Below are 22,122 nucleotides of genomic sequence, written 5' to 3' on the forward strand. Positions count from 1 at the left end.
TTCTGCCATTGAAAAAAAAAAAATATCATCCAACCATTTCTAAGCCCCAAATCTTTAAGAAAAAGTTCGTTTTGTTCGTTTTGTTAATTGATGTGGTCATGGCTGTGTTGAAAATGTGAGTAACTTGCATGATGATTCTAGGGAGTATTATTTTCAAAAATTTCGGGTTCATATCGTCTAGGCCAATAGCATTTGATTTAATTTTAAGAATGGATTTTAGAACATCACAAGGACTAACACAATATAAACTAAAGCTAGGAACAGTATAATTATAGGGCGCTGATGTCAAGTTCAGGGTTGGTGGTGGGTCCGGTACAACTAATTGCAACAATTTTTTGCTAACTTCATTTACGTCCATGTCAACTTTCTTGTTTTGATACCCGTACTCAAAAAAGAGTTAAGGGGTATATTAGATTTGTGGTAAAAGTGGATGTGTGGAACGCAGAGAAGGAAACGTTTCCGACCCCATAAAGTATATATATTCTTGATCAGCATCAATAGCCGAGTCGATAGAGCCATGTCCGTCTGTCCGTCCGTCCGTCTGTCCGTCTTGATGAGCGCCTAGATCTCAGAGACTATAGGAGCTAGAGAAACCAAATTTGGTTTCCAGACTCATGTGATATCACACTGCTACAAGTGTATTTCAAAATTTCGCCCCGCCCCCTTCCGCCCCCACAAAGGACGAAAATCTGTGGCAGGCACATTTTTAAAGATACGATAAAACTAAAAACGCAGTAACGTAGAGAATGCCCATATCTACCAGATTGCCGAATCTGAATCAGATCGGATCATAATTATAGCCAGAATGAAGAAATTAATTTTCAGTTGCTTCCCCTCCCCCATCCGTTCCAAAAAACACAACTCATTTTCCTTCTCGCTCGCACACTCTGCCGCGTTCAGTGCGCGAGCAACCCCTAGCGGAGGAGATGTAGAATCTAAATGGTACTTGTACAAACTACATGTTAGATGTAGAATAGACATTGTAGATGAGATGTAGATAACAAATGTAGCAAAAAAATGTAAAATGTAAAATTTTTTTTTAATTCTAAAATTCTAAAAAATCATGCTCAAAAATGTATATACTGACTGAGTACGGGTATAAGGAGAGTCGCGTCCCCAGAAGCGACTCACACGTTCCTTCTCGTTTTTATCTTATAAATGGTCGAATTGGAGAAACAATTTTTTGTATTTCAGCTTTATAAATTAATTCCTTTTGAACAAATATAGATATTTTCATGATATCTAATTTTTGTAAATATGCAAGAATGAACTTTGAACTGTCCACAGCGCATAATGAAAAAGTGACTTGACACTGGTTTTCGGCTGGGGCTCATTGTGCGAAGCTTGACGTCATATCTTCACGGAGTTTGGCGTCATATCTCCACTTAATTCTGGGCGGACATATGACGTTCTGAAACGACAGATCTCCGCGCGGAAATATGACGCCAAACTCCGCGCGGAGGTATGTCGTTTCAAAAACTCCGCGCGGAAATATGACGCTATGTCGTCTCAAAAACGACATATCTCCGCGCGGAGATATGACGCCAACGTCCGCGCGGAGATATATCGCGCGGAGATATGTCGCTATACCGTTTTAGAATATACATTGTAGATGTAGATGTAGATATCAGATGTATAAAAAAAATGTAAAATGTAAAACTTATTTTTTTAATTGGTAACACTACTCGACAAAATCGAACTTTTTTTTCCTCAAGGATCCAAACCGACTTTTTCTGATAGATATGGGGCTTTAACATTTTTTAAAGAATTATGGTTTTTTTTTCTATGGCAGAACTTTTTTTTAAGAATTTTTGAAGTCTGTTATTTTTTTTTTAGCTTTTTTCAGAGGTAGCGCTTGTTTTATTCACATAACTCTAGTATCTTACGTCTGATTGTAAAAAACTTTGCTATTTTGAAAAGATAATTAAAACATCTAGAAGGTAAGCCCAAACACTTTATGATTTCAGCATACCGTCTGGGAAATATAAAGCTTTGAAATGCAAAAATGATGATTTTTGTGCGGTATTTTTTACGAAATTTGTTCTTTAAAAATTCAGGAAAAGTCGAAAAAAAATTATATCGCTCATTAAAATCTATGGAGAGACTTTGTAGCTAAAATTCGTTAACCAAACCAAAAAAATGAAAAAATTTAACAAAAAATACCTTTTGGAAGGTTGCAGGCCCAACTGCCAATTGCGAACAAAGCAAACGAAAAAGGGTTGTACCTGATGGTACCTGATGGCGATCCCAATTCCCAATTGGCAGTTGGGCCTGCAACCTTCCAAAAGGTATTTGTTCGGCTAAGCGCCGGCCCATGGCAGCACAAAGAGTAGTTGATCATCTCTTAATCTAATGTCTCTCTTTATAACCGTTTGTTTGCTTGTACTTATGCTCTTGCTGGTGCGTTGCTCTTTCTCGGCGTTAGTCAGCACTGTGGGGGAGGCTCATCAGAAAAAGCAGAAGACACCTCAAATTCGATCATCACCGTAGTAAAACGTTTGGCTGTCTGGCACAGTGACCTGCCTGCCACAGAGTTCTAAACTAAACCTAACATAAACATATCAAAAAAAAAAGTTCTGCCATTGAAAAAAATAAAATATCATCCAACCATTTCTAAGCCCCAAATCTTTAAGAAAAAGTTCGTTTTGTTCGTTTTGTTAATTGATGTGGTCATGGCTGTGTTGAAAATGTGAGTAACTTGCATGATGATTCTAGGGAGTATTATTTTCAAAAATTTCGGGTTCATATCGTCTAGGCCAATAGCATTTGATTTAATTTTAAGAATGGATTTTAGAACATCACAAGGACTAACACAATAGAAACTAAAGCTAGGAACAGTATAATTATAGGGCGCTGATGTCAAGTTCAGGGTTGGTGGTGGGTCCGGTACAACTAATTGCAACAATTTTTTGCTAACTTCATTTACGTCCATGTCAACTTTCTTGTTTTGATACCCGTACTCAAAAAAGAGTTAAGGGGTATATTAGATTTGTGGTAAAAGTGGATGTGTGCAACGCAGAGAAGGAAACGTTTCCGACCCCATAAAGTATATATATTCTTGATCAGCATCAATAGCCGAGTCGATAGAGCCATGTCCGTCTGTCCGTCCGTCCGTCTGTCCGTCTTGATGAGCGCCTAGATCTCAGAGACTATAGGAGCTAGAGAAACCAAATTTGGTTTCCAGACTCATGTGATATCACACTGCTACAAGTGTATTTCAAAATTTCGCCCCGCCCCCTTCCGCCCCCACAAAGGACGAAAATCTGTGGCAGGCACATTTTTAAAGATACGATAAAACTAAAAACGCAGTAACGTAGAGAATGACCATATCTACCAGATTGCCGAATCTGAACTAGATCGGATCATAATTATAGCCAGAATGAAGAAATTAACGAGATGGAACGTTTGAGTAGCTTCTGGGACACGACTCTACTTATACCCGTACTCAGTCAGTATAGAATTAGAATTTAAAATTTTAGAATAAAAAAAAAATTTAGCATTTTGCATTTTTTTGCTACATCTGTTATCTACATCTACTTTGTATATTCTACATCTTACATGTAGATTATACATGTACCATTTAGATTCTACATCTCCACCGCTACAGGGCGCTCGCGTACATAACAAGGCAGAGTGTGCGAGAAATAGAATGTCTAGTCTAGAGTTTTATAAGCAAATTACGGGGCAAGGCCTTGCCTTGCAAGGTTGCGAAATGGGTTCGTTCATAAAATCCCTGTAAAATGGCGCCTTGAAACTTTAATTGGAGTTAAGGCACAACACTGATACTTTTGTTTTCAACCCAAATGGAAAATAATTGGAGAAAGAAATTAACTCAAATGACATTTCTCTAAAGCAGGAAGAATGAATTTCACCATAGTATTGAAAGACTTAAGACTAATGCTAAGCTACATTTCATATCGTATAGGAATGTACATAGTCGTAGTGCTATAATCGACAGAAACGGCAGAAATAATAATACCGAATCATGTGCCCCTGGATATGGATGTGCATCTACCTTTGTGTGTGCCCCTATATGTGTAATTTCATGTAGTAAAAAGTTAAAAAGCAGCGCTGGAGGGTTTTTTTTATGCATAAGGAAAAAAACGGCATGCTTGTATGTTTGAACATGTAAATATACTGTCGTCGGATAAAACTTTCTTCTATGCATCACAAACTTCTATTCAAAATCGTGCCTCCCATAGCAAAAGCATAACCATAAAAATTCCACAATGCAAGTCTTTGCATTAAGAAAATTTGGTTTTTCTCTTTGCTCCATCATTTTCTGCTAGTCTTTTTATGTGTGTGTGAATTTTAAGGAAATCTTTTTGCGTCGAGGCTGGACCCGATGCGTACGTTATTTGTTCGTGTCAGTAGATATTTATGCAGCCTAATGCATTTTGGCGTAAAGAAGCTTAAAAGATTTCGTACCATGTTCGGGGTTGGTTCCGTTGGTTTCTAGTTAAATATTGAAAGAAAACCAAAGTAATATTCTCGTACTCTCCTAAATGGTATTTGTCAATTGAATTATGTTGATTTAATTGGCTCTACTCTTTTGTAAACTAACTTAGATTTGTACTGCCATTGAAGGCTCTTGAAGTAAACTTTCAATTGAGAATTCTGTATTAAATATAAAACAAATTTGATTTAGCCATTCAGTTTGGCCTCCACCTCTGCCACATTTTCTGTACCACGTTGTCATAACAACGAAAGTTTTCTGGCCTTCTCCCATCTTTTCTTTGAACAAAGGTTTACAAAATCGAAAAAATACACAGACACAAAAGTAACTACAGTTTCGCTGCAGTTGGCCGAATTTCATCGGGCTTATACATACAGGCATGCTCCGGCTTAAAAACGTAAGACTTTTCCGTTTTCAAAACGGCAACAAATTCCTCACCGAAATTAAAAGAAAACGGCTTTTTATACAACTTAACAAATCTTAATTGAAAAAGGAAAAATATAGATGACTTTATGATGCATTGACTTGAATTTGCCTTCATTACCAGTGCAATTGAGATTGTGCCCTTTTTATACCCGTACTCAAAAAAAAATTAAGGGGTATTTAGATTTGTGGTAAAAGTGGATGTGTGTAACGCAGAGAAGGAAACGTTTCCGACCCCATAAAGTATATATATTCTTGATCAGCATCAATAGCCGAGTCGATAGAGCCATGTCTGTCTGTCCGTCTGTCCGTCTTGTTTGACGCCTGGATCTCAGAGACTATAAGAGCTAGGGTAACCAAATTTGGTTTCCAGACTCATGTGATATCACACTGCTGCAAGTGTATTTCAAAATTTCGCCCCGCCCCCTTCCGCCCCCAAAAAGGACGAAAATCTGTGGCAGGCACATTTTTAAAGATACGATAAAACTAAAAACGCAGTAACGTAGAGAATGACCATATCTACCAGATTGCCGAATCTGAACTAGATCGGATCATAATTATAGCCAGAATGAAGAAATTAACGAGATGGAACGTTTGAGTAGCTTCTGGGACGCGACTCTACTTATACCCGTACTCAGTCAGTATAGAATTAGAATTTAAAATTTTAGAATAAAAAAAAAAATTAGCATTTTACATTTTTTTGCTACATCTGTTATCTACATCTACTTTGTATATTCTACATCTTACATGTAGATTATACATGTACCATTTAGATTCTACATCTCCTCCGCTACAGGGCGCTCGCGTACATAACAAGGCAGAGTGTGCGAGAAATAGAATGTCTAGTCTAGAGTTTTATAAGCAAATTACGGGGCAAGGCCTTGCCTTGCAAGGTTGCGAAATGGGTTCGTTCATAAAATCCCTGTAAAATGGCGCCTTGAAACTTTAATTGGAGTTAAGGCACAACACTGATACTTTTGTTTTCAACCCAAATGGAAAATAATTGGAGAAAGAAATTAACTCAAATGACATTTCTCTAAAGCGGGAAGAATGAATTTCACCATAGTATTGAAAGACTTAAGACTAATGCTAAGCTACATTTCATATCGTATAGGAATGTACATAGTCGTAGTGCTATAATCGACAGAAACGGCAGAAATAATAATACCGAATCATGTGCCCCTGGATATGGATGTGCATCTACCTTTGTGTGTGCCCCTATATGTGTAATTTCATGTAGTAAAAAGTTAAAAAGCAGCGCTGGAGGGTTTTTTTTTATGCATAAGGAAAAAAACGGCGTGCTTGTATGTTTGAACATGTAAATATACTGTCGTCGGATAAAACTTTCTTCTATGCATCACAAACTTCTATTCAAAATCGTGCCTCCCATAGCAAAAGCATAACCATAAAAATTCCACAATGCAAGTCTTTGCATTAAGAAAATTTGGTTTTTCTCTTTGCTCCATCATTTTCTGCTAGTCTTTTTATGTGTGTGTGAATTTTAAGGAAATCTTTTTGCGTCGAGGCTGGACTCGATGCGTACGTTATTTGTTCGTGTCAGTAGATATTTATGCAGCCTAATGCATTTTGGCGTAAAGAAGCTTAAAAGATTTTCGTACCATGTTCGGGGTTGGTTCCGTTGGTTTCTAGTTAAATATTGAAAGAAACACCAAAGTAATCTTCTTGGGAATTCTGATCGAAAATAATATTAATTTGATTTATTCTTTTTTTTTTCTTTCTCCTTTTTTTTTTTTTCTTTTTCTTTTTTTTATACCTCTTTTTCTCTTTTTTGCTTTTTTTTTTTTTTTTTTTTTTTTTTTTTTTTTTCCACTCTTTTTTTTTCCCCCTTTCTTTCCCCCTTTCCCCTCCCCTTTTTTCTTTCCCCCCTTCTCCCCTCTCCTTTTCTTTTCTTTTCTTCTCCTTTGAACAAAGGTTTACAAAATCGAAAAAATACACAGACACAAAAGGTAACTACAGTTTCGCTGCAGCTTGCTCCATTTTCGTCGGGCTTTTTCACCCCCCCCTCTTCCTTTTAATTTTCTTTTTTTTTTTTTTTTTAAACCCACCAAAAATTCCCAAAAAAAAAAAAAGAAAACGGCTTTTTATACAACTTAACAAATCTTAATTGAAAAAGGAAAAATATAAGTAGTGTAATAATGCGGGGGGTGGGGGTGATTGATGGGTCATTAATTACAATTAATGGGGGTGGGGGGATGATTAATGGGCCATTAATCACAATTAAGGGGGGTGGGAGGGTAATTAAGGGGTAATAAATTATAAAAAGGGGGGTGAGAGTTGACCTAATTAGGTAAAAAGGGGGGTGAGAGTTGACCTAGTTACGTTAATGAGGGTGAAATTGAGGGGTGTGCGCTCATGCGTGAGGGTTGGTTGGTTGCAGCTGCGTACATGTATGCTCATGCGTGACGGTGGTTGGTTGCACATGCGTATGGGGTTGAAGGGTGTGGTCTCATGCGTGACGGTGGTTGAATTTGATTGGTCGGGTAGGTTGCACATGCGTACAGTTGCTGGCGAAGGGAGTGTTATAGGGTGAGTTCTCGTTAGCCGTAATGAAGTTGTATACACCCTCCCTACTCTCTGACACCTGTTTAAGTCGGGGGGTGGGGAGTGCGTGCGTTTGCGTACAGCTCAATCCGAGGTTAATTTTTAATTGTCTGTATTGTTAACTTCTACTAATTTAAGGGTCGCTGTCACAACAACAACAACTAGTCAGATCATGGCAGTTGACCTAGTTTCCTTAATGAGGGTGCTATTTAGGGGTGTGCTCTCATGCGTGAGGGGTGGTGGTGGTGGTGATATACTAATTAAAGGGTCGCTGCCACAACAACAACAACAACTAATCAGATCATGTCTGTTATGTTCTGTTCTGTTCTGTTCTGTTCTGTTAATGACCTGTGACCTGTTGACCTAGTGACCGATATTTGCCCCCCTCATTTACCCTGCAGAGCAGGTGCTCAGGTGTACAGTTGACATATGTATGGTACCGGACCACCACCACCCGCATATGCGGGTACCCTAATATATTATATTTGAGGCTAAGGGTCTGTTTGTGTGCGTGTGTGCTAACAATGATCTACTAATTTTAGGGTCTACTAATTTTAGGGTCGCTGCTAGCAAATCGTAGCATGTACTATTGTCAAGGTTCTATGACCAGGTGGGAAAATGAATACGAGAGGTCACAGGCCACCCTACCAAATATAGGATACAACTTGTATTTGTTAGGGGGAGGGATTTTACCTGTTTCATTTCAAAAACGAACAACGTTAGAACTACAAATTAAAAAATATGAAAAATATTTTTCAGTTTCAAACAAGTTGTTCAAACATACAAACGTATTCGTATTCGTATTCTATTCCCACATAACCCCCGTTTATCGTATCTGTGAAAAATAAATTTAAAAAAACAAAACAAAAGAAAAAAACTCCGCGTGCGCGATCCACATATCGTACAAGTCGAGGACAAAGAATCAATTAGTGAGTGAGTGAGTGAAATTGAGTTGAGTGCCAGTGAACCCAACAACAACAACAACAACAACAACAACAACTACTACAAAAGCATCAAAAGCATCAAAAGCATCAAAAGCATCAACAACATCCATCCTCAACAAGATCATCTTCACGAAAAGCATCAAAAGCATCACTACAACATCAACAACATCATCTTCACGAAAAGCATCCAAAAAACAAAACCATCAATATGAATCGCACCCCGATATATTGCCCCGTCTGTGACGTGACCCTGCCAATCAATGTGAGATGGCATCAACATCTCAGATCAGAACAACACAAAATTAAGGTTATTGAGCCGGTTGATGATCGAATCAAGCGAGTATCGGCCGGATTCGGTGGACGAATCATACATTATGTGTATGAAAATCGGGATGAGGGAATAAAAATGCCAGTAGACTTCCTACGTGAAGCTGGTGAATCATTCCTACCTCATTTAAATTCCGTCCTGCAGAGTCACACCGCTGCAAAGGTGAACTTTGAGCTCTATGCTCTTTATAAACTGATGAAAATGGATCAAGAGAAGAGCGAAATTAAATCATTTCAGTCAAAAATGACTGTTATGAGTGTATGTGGCGACTCTGATGATATATACACAAAACATTCAGAGGCAATCGCAACCAAAATGGATGAGTTCCAGGAAAAGGATAGTGGATGGACATTAGTCCACATTATACGGTTGGAGATGAATGTCAACCAATATGATCCGATAAAAGGATCATCATTCATTGACTTGCCAGACAGTCTAAAGCGGAAAAAGGCAATAATAAATGTAGCCAACAGAGACGATGACCTCTGTTTTAAGTGGACATTGATTGCGGCCCTAACCAATCTGGATAATAACGCAACCCGTTGTGCCTCATACAACGTGAGGATATATGATGATGCAATAACTGTGAAAAATATAACTCTGCAGTTTGCTGGACTGGATTTCCCGCTGAACCCAAGACACATCCAAAGGTTTATGGATATAAACCCGGATATTAGTATAACGTTGTTTGGATTCGACAACGAAAAATCACAAGTGTTTGGACCCTTGTTTTATCCGAAGGAGGTACGCGAGCATCATATTAATATGCTGCTCATAGAAAGTGACCACAGTGCTCACTATACCTGGATTAAGCGGTTATCAGCGTAAGTGAACTTTAAATTTTATTACCACTGTTGTTGTTGTTTTTGTAGTTCTTGTAGTTCTTGTAGTTCATGTAGCGGTTGCTATTTTTCATTAGTATATATAGCTATTTTTCATCACCCTCCACCCCGTTTATATCTCTAGGTTAATTTCATCGCAGACTGGAAGGCGCAAGGTGAAGCAATGGTTCTGCAACATTTGCTTGAATTATTCGCAGAGTGAGGAGGCATCCCTACGACACAAGGAGATATGTAGTGGGAAGGTGTCCACACTTCCTCATCCGAAGCAAGCACTGCTTAAGTTCAAAAATCAGCATCGAGCTCTTAAGGTACCGTTTGTGGTATACGGAGACTTTGAATGTCTTCTGGAGCCGACAAATATAGCAGTAAGTGCAAACACAATAAATGTAAATACCCATATTCCGATTTCCTTTTCATATTATTTAAAATGTGCACACGATTCTAGTTTAGATGAGTTGGTTCTCAAAACCGAATATAATGCCGGTGCTAGTTTTATACAGTCTTTAATTAAAAAACTTACAAACATATACATTAATTATTTAAGCAAGGTAGTAGATATAATAATTAGTGATGAAGAAGAGATAGAGTTTGAGGAGGCAATTAGTTGCCATATATGTGGGGGTATTTTAAATACAGATAGAGTAAGAGACCATTGCCATATGACAGGCATATTTAGAGGTGCTGCACACAATGCATGCAATTTAAAATACAAAATAGGGAATTTCATTCCAGTTTTTTTCCACAATTTCTCCAGGTATGATTGTCATCTTTTTATCAAGGATCTGGCACTCATACCTGGAGAAATTAAAGTAATACCCGTCAATAAGGAACAGTACATTTCTGTATCCAAGATTATTAGAATAGATGAAGAGAGGACTCTAGAGATTCGTTTTCTAGATTCGATTCGCTTTTTACCGGCTTCCTTGGACACTCTTGCGGGTACACTAGAGGAAGCACAGCTAAAAACAGTGAGACATCATTTCAGTTCAGACAGTCAGTTCGAACTCATGCGTAGAAAGGGTGTATTTCCGTACGAGTATCTGGACTCAGTCAACAAGCTAGAGGAGACTTCTCTACCATCAAGAGATGCATTCTACAGTTCGTTGACTGAGACAGAATGCTCTGAAGAAAATTATGCCCATGCACATAGAGTTTGGAGTGAATTTTCTTGTAAAACTCTACAAGATTATTTAGAACTGTACCTGAAAACAGATGTTTTCTTATTAGCTGATGTCTTCGAAAGCTTCAGAGCGGTCGTCTCAAAAGTGCATCATCTTGACCCTGCTCATTATTATACACTTCCTGGGTTTGCGTGGGATGCCATGTTGAGAACCACAGATGTGGAACTAGAACTTCTAACCGATATAGATATGTATCGGTTTATGCAGTCAGGTATTCGTGGGGGTTTAACCCAATGTTCTCTCCGCCATTCACAGGCAAACAATAAATACCTGCAGACTTATGATCCAAGTAAAGAATCATCGTATTTAACGTATTTGGATGCCAACAATCTTTATGGTTGGGCAATGTCTCAAAATCTCCCTTATGGAGGTTTTGAATGGTTATCTGAAAGTGAGATATCAAATATTGACTTTTTAAACACTTCAGAAAATTCAGAGTATGGATATATTCTTGAGGTAGACTTGAGCTATCCATACAAAATTCATAATGATCATAACGATCTACCGTTTTGCCCAGCCAATAAATTACCCACCGAATCAGCAAAGGTTAAAAAACTAATAGCTGATTTAGAGGATAAAGAGAATTATATTATCCACTACAATAATCTAAAACAATGCGTTGCCAATGGTCTAAAATTGACCAAAATTCATAGAGGTATGCGTTTCCTCCAAAAACCGTGGCTTAAAAAGTACATAGACCTCAACACGCTGCATAGAACAAATGCAACAAATTCCTTTGCAAGAGACCTATGGAAACTTATGAATAATGCAGTGTATGGAAAAACAATGGAGAATGTAGATAAAAGGATAGTAGTTAAATTAACGAATGAGTGGGAATCTGCATCACCAACTGATTCAGCTGGTGCTAAGCGATTATGTGCGAGATCGTTGATTGCTAAGAGTAATTTTCAGAATTGTAAAAAATTCAGTGAAAACTTTTATGCAATTCAACTGAAACAGTTGAATGTGGTGTACAACAAACCCCTATATTTAGGGTTTGTTGTGCTAGAATTGTCCAAGTTGAAAATGTATGATTTCCACTATGGTTACATTAAACCTAAATTCGGGGAAAACGCTACATTAAATTATATGGATACAGATTCATTTATATATACTATAAAAACTGATGATTTTTATAGCGATATTCGTAATGATCTGCAATTCAAATTTGATACATCGGATTATTCCGATGAAGCTATTTCGAAATATAATTTTGAGAGGGTTAATAAGAAAAGGTTAGGGTTCTTTAAGGATGAGCTGAATGGAAGACCCATGCTCGAGTTTGTTGGACTCCGATCAAAAATGTATTCCTACAAAGTAGATGGAGAGGTGATACAGACTTGTAAAAAGTCTAAGGGGGTGAAAAGAAGTGCTGTGGACAAGTTAGATTTCGGCTCTTATAAAAGATGTCTGCTAACAGAACAGCCAGTTAGGGGTGATATGTCGTTGATTAGGTCAGTAGGACATCATCTTACTACATCAACATGCAACAAAGTTGTACTTGATAGTAAAGATGATAAAAGATACATCGAACCAAATAAAATTGATACCTTGGCCCACGGTCATCAGAAGTTGTTTGAAAAACGACTCTTGGCAGAGATTAGAGATATTAGTTTGAAAATTAATGCATATGATTTACAAATAGAGGAACTAGAAAAAAACCCGGGTCGGACTCGTGAACAAACCTCTGAACTAGAATCGTGTAAAAATGAAAAGGATACATCGGAGTGGATGATTGCATTCGCTAACCAGGAGTTAGAAATGCTATATGAAGACTTGAGTAAATAAATAAAAAATAAATAAAGTAAAAAAAAGTCAAAAGTCAAAATTTAAATTTTAAACAAAACATTTTATTGATGTAAATTGAATTAAACTGTAACTTTAAATTGTATAAAAATTTTTCATTATTATTAATTCTATTATTACAATTCTATTAGTATTAACATTTTTGTTATTATATATATAAGTTTTATTAATAAAGAATATAAGTTTTATTATTTCGAAACATTTTTATATATGACACAATAAACAAAGAACAATGAAACAATGAAACAATTAAAATTTTTCAATTACTCAAATTACAAAACGCTTAAAGGTATTTTTTGTTTATAACTATTAAGGCTACCCTTAATATAAATGGCTTTATCTATTTCACCACCCACATCAACTAATGCCTCATCCGATGAATTCTCAATTTCAAGTTTAATAACTTGAATATAGTTATCAATTCCGCCTGGAATACAAAAAAAAAAAGGAAGAAAGAAAAGAACATATTAATATCAGGTTTGAGAAAAACAAAACAAACGAAAAAATGTATTTAATTTTTTTTATTTTTGCTTACCTTCTACAGCAATTACTGTGTCATCATCCACGGCTGCTTCTTCTTTACTATAAGAAAGGAGCTGTAAAAAATATAATTTTTTAACCCTCTCTCCTCTCTCTCTCTCTCTCTTTCACCTTGTTACAAAACTTTAACATTGAGTTTTGATTTATAATTATTTAAACCTGACACTAGTATAAATTCTTCGGGATCTCCGTCCGACTCTTCTACTGCCTTCAAATGCTCATCAAGCAATTTTTCCGTCAATCGCTTGTTATTTAAGTATGATTCATTAAGAATCTGAGCCTGATCGCTTTGAATTTCGCTAATATATGACTCGATTTGATGATTTGAACTGTTCTCCGCTTTAATGCGACTCACACTTTCATATAACATCTCCCTTAATTTCTTGTCACTAGCTCTCTCTCTCTTCATCGATTCAGGAGTTAAAACTTCAGCAAATTCAAAACAGTTTATTTTTAAAACTGATTTGAATTCTACACTTTTTTCATTCTCAAAATCTCTTCTCAAGATGGATCTATAATGGCACTTTATGCCGACCATTACATCATTAAATTGTAGCTTGAAATATCTATTAAACCCCCTGTGTCCTATATCCATGTGTCCCCCAATTAACTGCTCTGTTCTCACTAAATTCTCCTTAAAATTCTTTATTATTCCTCTCTTGGTCGTTAATACTAATGGATTTTTATTGGAAAGTGATGTTTTTAAAGTTATATTACGCTTATAAGGACGACTTACGCTATTATCTTTTTCATCATCATCATCATCGTACTCATCGTCAGTACCATGAATACCGAAAAGTATTTGTTTGCTTGGTGAGGTTGAGGTTGAGGTTTCTGCTGTTGATTCCACTTCTGGGGTGCTGGTGGTGGTGGTGGTGGTTGTAGTTTCTGTTGTTGTTGTTGCTGCTGCCGTTGATTCCACTTCTGGGGTGCTGGTGGTGGTGGTGGTTGTAGTTTCTGTTGTTGTTGTTGCTGCTGCCGTCGATTCCACTTCTGGGGTGCTGGTGGTGGTGCTGGTGGTTGTAGTTTCTGTTGTTGTTGTTGTTGCTGCTGCCGTTGATTCCACTTCTGGGGTGCTGGTGGTGGTGTGGTGGTTGTAGTTTCTGTTGTTGTTGTTGCTGCTGCCGTTGATTCCACTTCTGGGGTGCTGGTGGTGGTGCTGGTGGTTGTAGTTTCTGTTTCTGTTTCTGTTGTTGCTGCTGCCGTTGATTCCACTTCAATTTGAGATTTTTTGGTTGACACTAGTGCAACACTATCACCATCCTTGTAAATGGAACTGTTTTCCAGGATATCAAATGACAGTTCCACTTTAAGACTTCTGTCCGAATGTGGAATGTTTATTATGAATTGGAGATCCTCCAACACTTTCGTAGAATTTGACACTTCACTCTCTATGATATATCTCACAGGAGCGGAGTTTACACCAAACACTAACACAAAAACGGAAAAAAAGAATACACGGACCGTTGGCACAATCATCTTAAACGCCTTTGACTTGCTTGAATTTCCAGCGAGAACTGAACATCAGAAACTTTTCGTTTTATTATTACGCCTCGGTTAGACATATAACATACAACATATACACTCACACATGCACAGATAAGGGCCATGTGTTGTATATTTCGGATTTTATTTTCGTAGAATAAATTAGGTAATTTCTAATCAAAACCGAAATATGTACGCACCCATATGATTGTGAAACCAAATGACCTCCATCCCTTTCATTGCCAGCCGAAATTAAACAACAGCCCCCCACCACCACAACCACCACCACCAGCACCATAATACATGCATGCATGCGTACGCATATTTATAGAATTTCGTTTTTATGTATCCAGCTATTTTCTGTTTTTGGGAAACCTAACCAACTCACAAGAACTCTGTCCCCTTTTCGTTTTATGACCTTGTCCACTAGATATGTGTCGGGAAAACGGGTTTTTTTTATTTCTTGTTTATAAAAACCTCCCTCGATGGGACTTCCAGTTAGATCTTCAAGTAAATATGTTGCGGGAAATGTATTTTTAACTTGACGAATTCTAAAAATTTCTGTTGTCCAATTCGGTGTGTAGCCCTTTTCAAATACATGCTTATATTTACTAATGCGTACAAGGTCACCCTTACGAAATTTTCCATCTATAAATATTTTTATATGGTTGTATGCCGTCATCAAGAGATGTTTTTCATTGCTCGAATTTACATCATTTGGTTTCATTTTAATTGTTCTATGCGGGCGATTGTTGTATATTTCAATTAGGTTTTTATAAATGTCAATCCACTTGTATTTACCATTGTAACTGAATTCACGCCACATCATTTCCTTTAAGGTTCTATTGAATCGTTCCACAATTGAGGCCTTTAAACTACTGAATGTTGAGTAATGATTAATATCATGTCGTTTCATTAGCGCCTTGAATTGTTTATTAAAGAATTCAGTTCCATCATCAGTTTGTATGTTCTTGGGTACTCCGCGACCTGATTTAAATATTTTCTCCATCGCTTGAGAGACATCTAATGCACTCTTCGACTTTACCGCCTCTCCCCATGCATATTTAGAAAAAGTATCTATTACTGTAAGCAAATATCTATATCCGTTATTAGTTGATGCGTACACCCCCATTTCTACTAAATCAGCCTGCCACAAATCATTTATACCCTTCATAACAACTCTTCGCCGTCGAAAATTCTTGTATGAGGGTGCATGCAGTTCATTGACAATATCTCGCTTACTCATGTTCTCACTTGATTTATTATAATGGGTATCTCTTCTATTTTTAAACTGGTTATACCAATTAAAGAGGTATCACCCGTTAATTCTGTTGGTATTGATGAGGCTGTTGAAACATATTTAAAAAGGTAATCTTCTATAGTATCTAATTTGGGCATATTTTCATCTAGAATGGTTTTTTTGATATTCTCTACACGCTCTTGAAGCTGTTTTATGATATTTTGTATTTGGGATACTTTTGGATTTCGTTTTCGAACTATTTTCCAAAGTGTATTGGCTATTTCTAGTTCCACCTCATATATTCTATTATCTAAATATTCTTTTGTAATCAAATCATCAGCATGTGTCGGAATTAGACAATTTTTAATTCGTTTTCCTTCTACATTTAGATGTCCGTCCGCATCAATATGAAAACCTATTATACTTTTGACATCTGTTTTAAATTGTCCCAAGTGTAGTTGATGCTGCTGCTGCTGTTTATCACTGAAGTAATGTCCAAACTTGTCAAGTGACATGATGAATATAAGTTTAATATTGGGGTGTGCAGTATATTTATTCTCGATGTGCAAACGGACTTTTCCTAAACTTCGTTACATCTATTTCTATATTTTGTGTCTTTGGAATTTTACAGTTTTCCAGAACAAAACTATTAAGATTATTTACTCGTCTAATAACCTCATTGATTATTCCATTAACAGTGTCAATGAGTTTAATTAGATCTTTTACTCGTTTCTCCAATTCTGTTACTTTAGCATTTCGCTGGTCATGTGCTTCTGAAATAGTTGCAGTTTGTCTAGTTTTCATTTCTGTTAATTTATCATCAACATATTGCTTCACAACCAAATCATTACTATTTACTGGTTTCGAGGAGTTCTTAATTCGTTTTTTCAGAGCATTTAGATGACCATCTGAATCAAGGTATAACCCCGATACGTATTTAATCTCTCTTTTCATGGGCTCTGAACACCTCTTATCATTTGAATAGTGTCCAAACTTGTCGAGAGACATTTTGAATATGTATGCAAATTTCGAGTGCTTATCATATTTATTAGTATATAACCTGTGATTCCCGCAACTCCTCTACTATTGACATAATCTCATTGTTATGATTATTATTACCAGCAGTTTGTGATGCAATTAATATTTGTAGGCGTTGTACTAATTCATTGACATCATTCCAATACACATAATTCGGTTTTGTTTGCATTAGTTTCATGTACCCTCCCCCTCTCTTTGATCGCAATGGAGTAGACATAGCCGAGGGCTTTGTTCTTGTTGTAGCTGTTGCTGTTGCTGTTGACGACGACGACGACGACGACGACGCCAACAACAATGGCTTTATTATTTTTACATATTTCTCTGCTCGACTTCCTTTTATTTGATCATTTGGACTGTAATTTCGTCTATATACATTTGTCTCAAGTAAAATCTGTTTGTATGACTCTAATTCATTTTCAGAGTATCCATTTGGTTTACTATGAAAAATCAATGAATATAGACCCGGTGATAAGGTCCAAGTGTTTCCACTTGATAATTCAATTTTTTTATTTTTTATATTTAGAGTGCTGCTGCCCAACATTAATTGTGAGTTAGCACCCTTAATAGGACCATAAGCCTTGTCTAAAACATGGTCTCTTAATAGTTGACTAATATTAAGATTAAATTTGTCAGCGGTTGTATCAAGTTCAGTGGTGTCTTCTAAAGCTGACTGGGAAAAGAATTCATCATCTTCATCATCATCATCATCATCATCATCCTGAACAACATCATCATGATAATCATCAACAACATCATCATGATAATCATCCTCATCCTCATCAACAGCTTCAAACTTGGAACTTGGATTTCTCTTGATATACAACTTTTTACTCCTATTCTTAACGTCAGTGTATTCTTCGTCGTCGTGTCGTCGTCGTCGTCGTGCTCATTTTTGATACTTTTAAATTTCTCATTTTTATTCTTACTAACGAGTTGATGTAAGGGATCTGTAATCGGTTTTAAACTTTCTTCCCATTGAATTGCATTTTCATTCTTAATTTGTTTAAGGTCATCGAATTTTCTCTTCAAGACGTTTCGTGTCTTAGTCAACTGCTCTAAAATAATTCGACTCATTGTTAGGTCTACCAACAGCCGACTCAAAAGTTATACTGCTATGTTGATAAAATGAATTAATATTTATATGTATATCCCTTCAAAAATATTAATAATAAAGACAAGGTTGGGTTTGGTTTAAAAAAGTATATATTTTTATTTATTTATTTATTTGTTTATTTCCAAATGAAGTTTGTCATCTTCGCTCTTCTTAACTATACGATACTGCTTATTTTTCAATGCACCTATTGCATCATCACTCAAATTAGTATACCTCTCTGGTAGGTATAAAATGAAATCCTCCAGTTCCAGGGCAAGTGAGTCACCAATCCTTGTCTTCTTCCGATCGGCTTTAAGAATTGGGAAGCCAACATCCCAACACATTTTCATTTTGGTTAGCAAGGGCTTATGAATTCCATTGAATTCCTTGAGTACCTGATCGCTACCCTGCTCCTTTTGTTGATTCATGATGGGTTGATGGGTAGAGGTGTTGGAACTGGTGTTGGTACTGGAAACGGTAGAGGTGTTGGTGCTGTTACTGGAACAGCTACTGGAACAGGTACTGGAACAGGTACTGGAACAGGTACTGGAACAGGTACTGGAACAGGTAGAGGTGCTGGAACTGGTGCTGTTTCCTGGGGCTGTTGTTGTTGCTGTTGCTGTTGTTGTTGTTGTGTCTAGCTGATAACTTTATATGTCACTTACTTTCAAGAACAATGAGGTTTTATAGAATACCTGTTCCGTTCCATAGGTACCGTTCTCATTTCATTTGAGGGAGAGTTTTCCACATCCATCCCTATATCACCCTTAACCGTATGTGGTGGGTGCTGGTGGTGGTGGTGGTGGGTGCACCGATGCGTGCGTATGGAGAACAAGTGGTGGGTGCACCACCCCTGTTGTGATCACTGATCGGTACATTTCACCCAGAGAACGAGAGGTGGGCTTAGAGGGATGTGGAAAACTAACGTTTCGCCCCTCTCTTACTTGTTTGAGGGGGTGGCGGGAGACAGAGAGAGTAAAAAATTGAGAGCCAGATGTCCGCAGTTGAATGTATTAAAGCGTTGCACTCTCTTGTAGTTGTATTGGATGTTCTTACCCAAGTATCTGACTACTTCTTTTGGTGGTTGTAAATTTCCAAAACTATCAAAGTATTGTATTGTCTTTTTGTCTTTATTATATGCTACCCAATGAGTACCCCCTGACGATGAGTCATCTAAATTAATAATTCCACACTCACGCATACGGGGTGGTGTTTTCGGAAGTGTATCTCTCATAAACACCCCTCGAAAATTATTAATATATTTTTGAGCAAATGTCTGAATATCGAAATTTGTTAATGCTCTTTTGGGTAGCAAACTAATTAGTTTTTTCGGTTCCTATTTCCATATGACGTGAGATACAAACCATATCCCTTTCCATACGGTTTTAAATGCAGACCCTCTCCCACACTAACACCTTGTTGTTGTTGTTGTGTACCCTTATCATTTGATGTATCCAGTTTTTGCTTGGCCGACCTTGCATTGGAAATTAACCTTGCAATGGTCGCACCACTTGAAGCAATAGTACCCAGAGTGCTGAGTGCAGTGAGGATAGGTACAAGAGGGAGAAAACCACCAATCTTGGGCACATTTATTACACGAGGAATTTTTACATTTTTTCTGTTACCTCCAATTGAGTTTTTTATTGCTTTCTGTGCAACCTTAATAGCACTCATTATGTCCAACGGTTTTTGTTTTTTTAGGGCTTGAGTACCTGCTCTAATGACATGTGACAATCCCTTTAACACCTTCCTACTCTTCTTCTTCTTCTTCTTGTTTGATTTCTTCGTACCCTTTCGCTTTCTTACACCCATACCGAATTTTTTCTTCGCCTTCATCATATTGGTTACAAAATAGGCAGATGCTTTCTCACGAAAATTGCTATCTGGTGCCCGCACACGTTCCCACGCTCTATTAAGTAAAACAGTATCTGCCCTATGACGTTCACTTAAATCGTTGTTCTTTGCATACGCAATATCATGCACTCGACAAGCCTCGTCCAATGGATTTATACCACGATCGCCACGCTCTAATCGTTTTTCTAATTTTGTTCCCGGTCCACAGAAATTATAGCCAGGAATGTGTGCTTCAAATGGTAGTATATTAATTAATCTGTTTACAAGACCACCACCACCAGTATGTTTACTGTTTGATTTACGACTGGAATAATTATAAAAACGTACACCCATTTTATGCAATGTTTAATCAATGAGTATTTCTCAGTGAATGAACTACATTGTGTGGTCAATATGCGTTTAATAAGACAAAAGCAAAATATTCGTATTAGAGATATTGAGGGTGCTGAAACTGATTCATGTCAGCTACCACCAAGACACAGCACCCTCTTGCCCAATACAATAAGAGCTCTCGTTGTTGGCCCCTCCAACTGTGGGAAGACAAACATTATGCTGAGTCTAATTGAGAGTCCAAATGGATTAAAGTTTGAGAATATTTACGTTTTTTCAAAGAGCCTATTCCAACCTAAATACGAGTACCTGGAAAAGTTAATCAAACCAATTAAAGGGATGGGCTATCATACATTCTCACAGAATGAATCAGTATTAGCACCCGGTGAAGCTAAGCAGAACTCCATAATGATTTTTGACGATGTTGCTTGTGAAAAACAAGACAATATTCGTTCGTATTTCTGTATGGGTCGTCACAAGAATATTGATTCCTTCTATTTGTGTCAAACATATACACATATCCCAAAACATCTTATACGTGACAATGCAAACATGATTATAATGTTTAAACAAGATGACCTAAATATGCGACATATATATCGTGATCATATTAATACCGACATGAACTACGATACATTTATGAAAATTTGTCGAAAATGTTGGGAAGATAAATACGGTTTCTTATTAGTTAGCAAAGATGATGACATTGAAAAGGGTCGATACAGAAAAGGTTTCGATCAGTTTATAGTTATTTAAATCAAATGGTGTGTTACCATCTATACCAGTTTAAGAAGAGAGCTCAAAATGTCAAGATCATTAATGTTATCATTAAATGGAAACACTTCCACAATAGAAACAAATTATTTTCCACCAATCGAATTGCTGAAAGGCGATTATGAATGTGCACTCATTGACTATTACATGTACAATTCGATTCCCAATGTTGACGAAACAAATAATCTGTTTCATATTGGAAATTATGTGATAACGATTCCCATAGGTTCGTATGAGCTCATAGACATTGAACAGTTTATTCATCATAAATTGAAAGAATATAAAATTGAGAATACATTTAAACTGGAGAGTAATAACAATACGCTACAAGTTGAACTTTTTACTAGTGACCATGCAGTATACTTTAATAAAGAGCGAACAATTGGATCACTATTTGGTTTCGATAGAAAGATACTCAATCCGAGTAAAACAACAACTTATGTATCTGATCAACCAGTGAACATTTTAAGAATAAATACACTACGTGTAGAGTGTAATATTGTTAGCGGCTCCTATGTAAATAATAGACCAGATCATACATTATATGAATTTGGTATTAATGTTCCACCAGGGTATAAAATGAATGTAACACCTAGCAATCTCATTTATTTGCCAGTGAACACTAAGCAAATAAGTACTATATCTATGCGAATAACAGATCAGAACGGTGACTTGGTAAACGTGCGTGGTGAGAATATAACAATTCGTATACATTTACGAATGACAGAATGATTATATACAATAAAAGAACAAATTTTCACACGGATCCTCACACTAATATTTGTAAAGCTGTGGGAAGAGGTTCAAAAACAAAGGGCACCAGCAACAGACTTACATTGAAAAATAGAGCATTCTTAATATCGTTGGGATTCAAACTTCGAGTATAAAACAAGAAACAAATAAATAAATAAATAAAATGAATGAAATTTTAAATGTGCGAGAAAAACCTTTCTCAGATGAAAGTATCTCAAAGAAGGAATTTCACACATACTTACCATATCAGCATTCATTCAATGCAAATGATGAAATTCGAATTACAATTCAAAATCAGGATCTATATGTACTGCCGCATGAGAGTATGCTTAATATACAAGGTGTATTTAGCATTGTAAATGCTGATAGGACACATAGTACACCGCCTGAACTACAAGCAACATTTAAAAATAACTGTATGGCATACCTATTTGATGAAATAAGATACGAAATCAATGGTTGTGAAATCGATA

At 36.8% G+C, this 22,122-nt stretch overlaps 1 protein-coding gene and 1 long non-coding RNA gene across 2 annotated transcripts in view; one reads left to right on the forward strand and one right to left on the reverse strand.

Annotated features, from left to right (window-relative positions):
• Positions 1–11,196, forward strand: part of LOC121404558 — a 62,119-nt gene extending 50,923 nt beyond the window's left edge. The window contains exons 3-5 of the mRNA XM_041594212.1: positions 9,320–9,537; positions 9,680–9,920; positions 11,164–11,196. Of these exons, the coding sequence (XP_041450146.1) occupies positions 9,320–9,537; positions 9,680–9,920; positions 11,164–11,196 (492 nt within the window). The remainder of the gene's footprint in view (positions 1–9,319; positions 9,538–9,679; positions 9,921–11,163) is intronic.
• A 1,584-nt stretch (positions 11,197–12,780) lies between these two features.
• On the reverse strand, positions 12,781–14,011 carry LOC121404563. Its single transcript, XR_005968076.1, has 3 exons — positions 13,819–14,011; positions 13,078–13,138; positions 12,781–12,969 (listed from the first exon to the last, which is right to left on the reverse strand). It is a non-coding gene; the product is annotated as an uncharacterized LOC121404563 (long non-coding RNA).
• Positions 14,012–22,122: the final 8,111 nt, after the last annotated feature.

The sequence above is a fragment of the Drosophila obscura genome, unplaced genomic scaffold, assembly GCF_018151105.1.
Source record: "Drosophila obscura isolate BZ-5 IFL unplaced genomic scaffold, ASM1815110v1 contig_214, whole genome shotgun sequence".
Lineage (NCBI taxonomy): Eukaryota > Metazoa > Arthropoda > Insecta > Diptera > Drosophilidae > Drosophila > Drosophila obscura.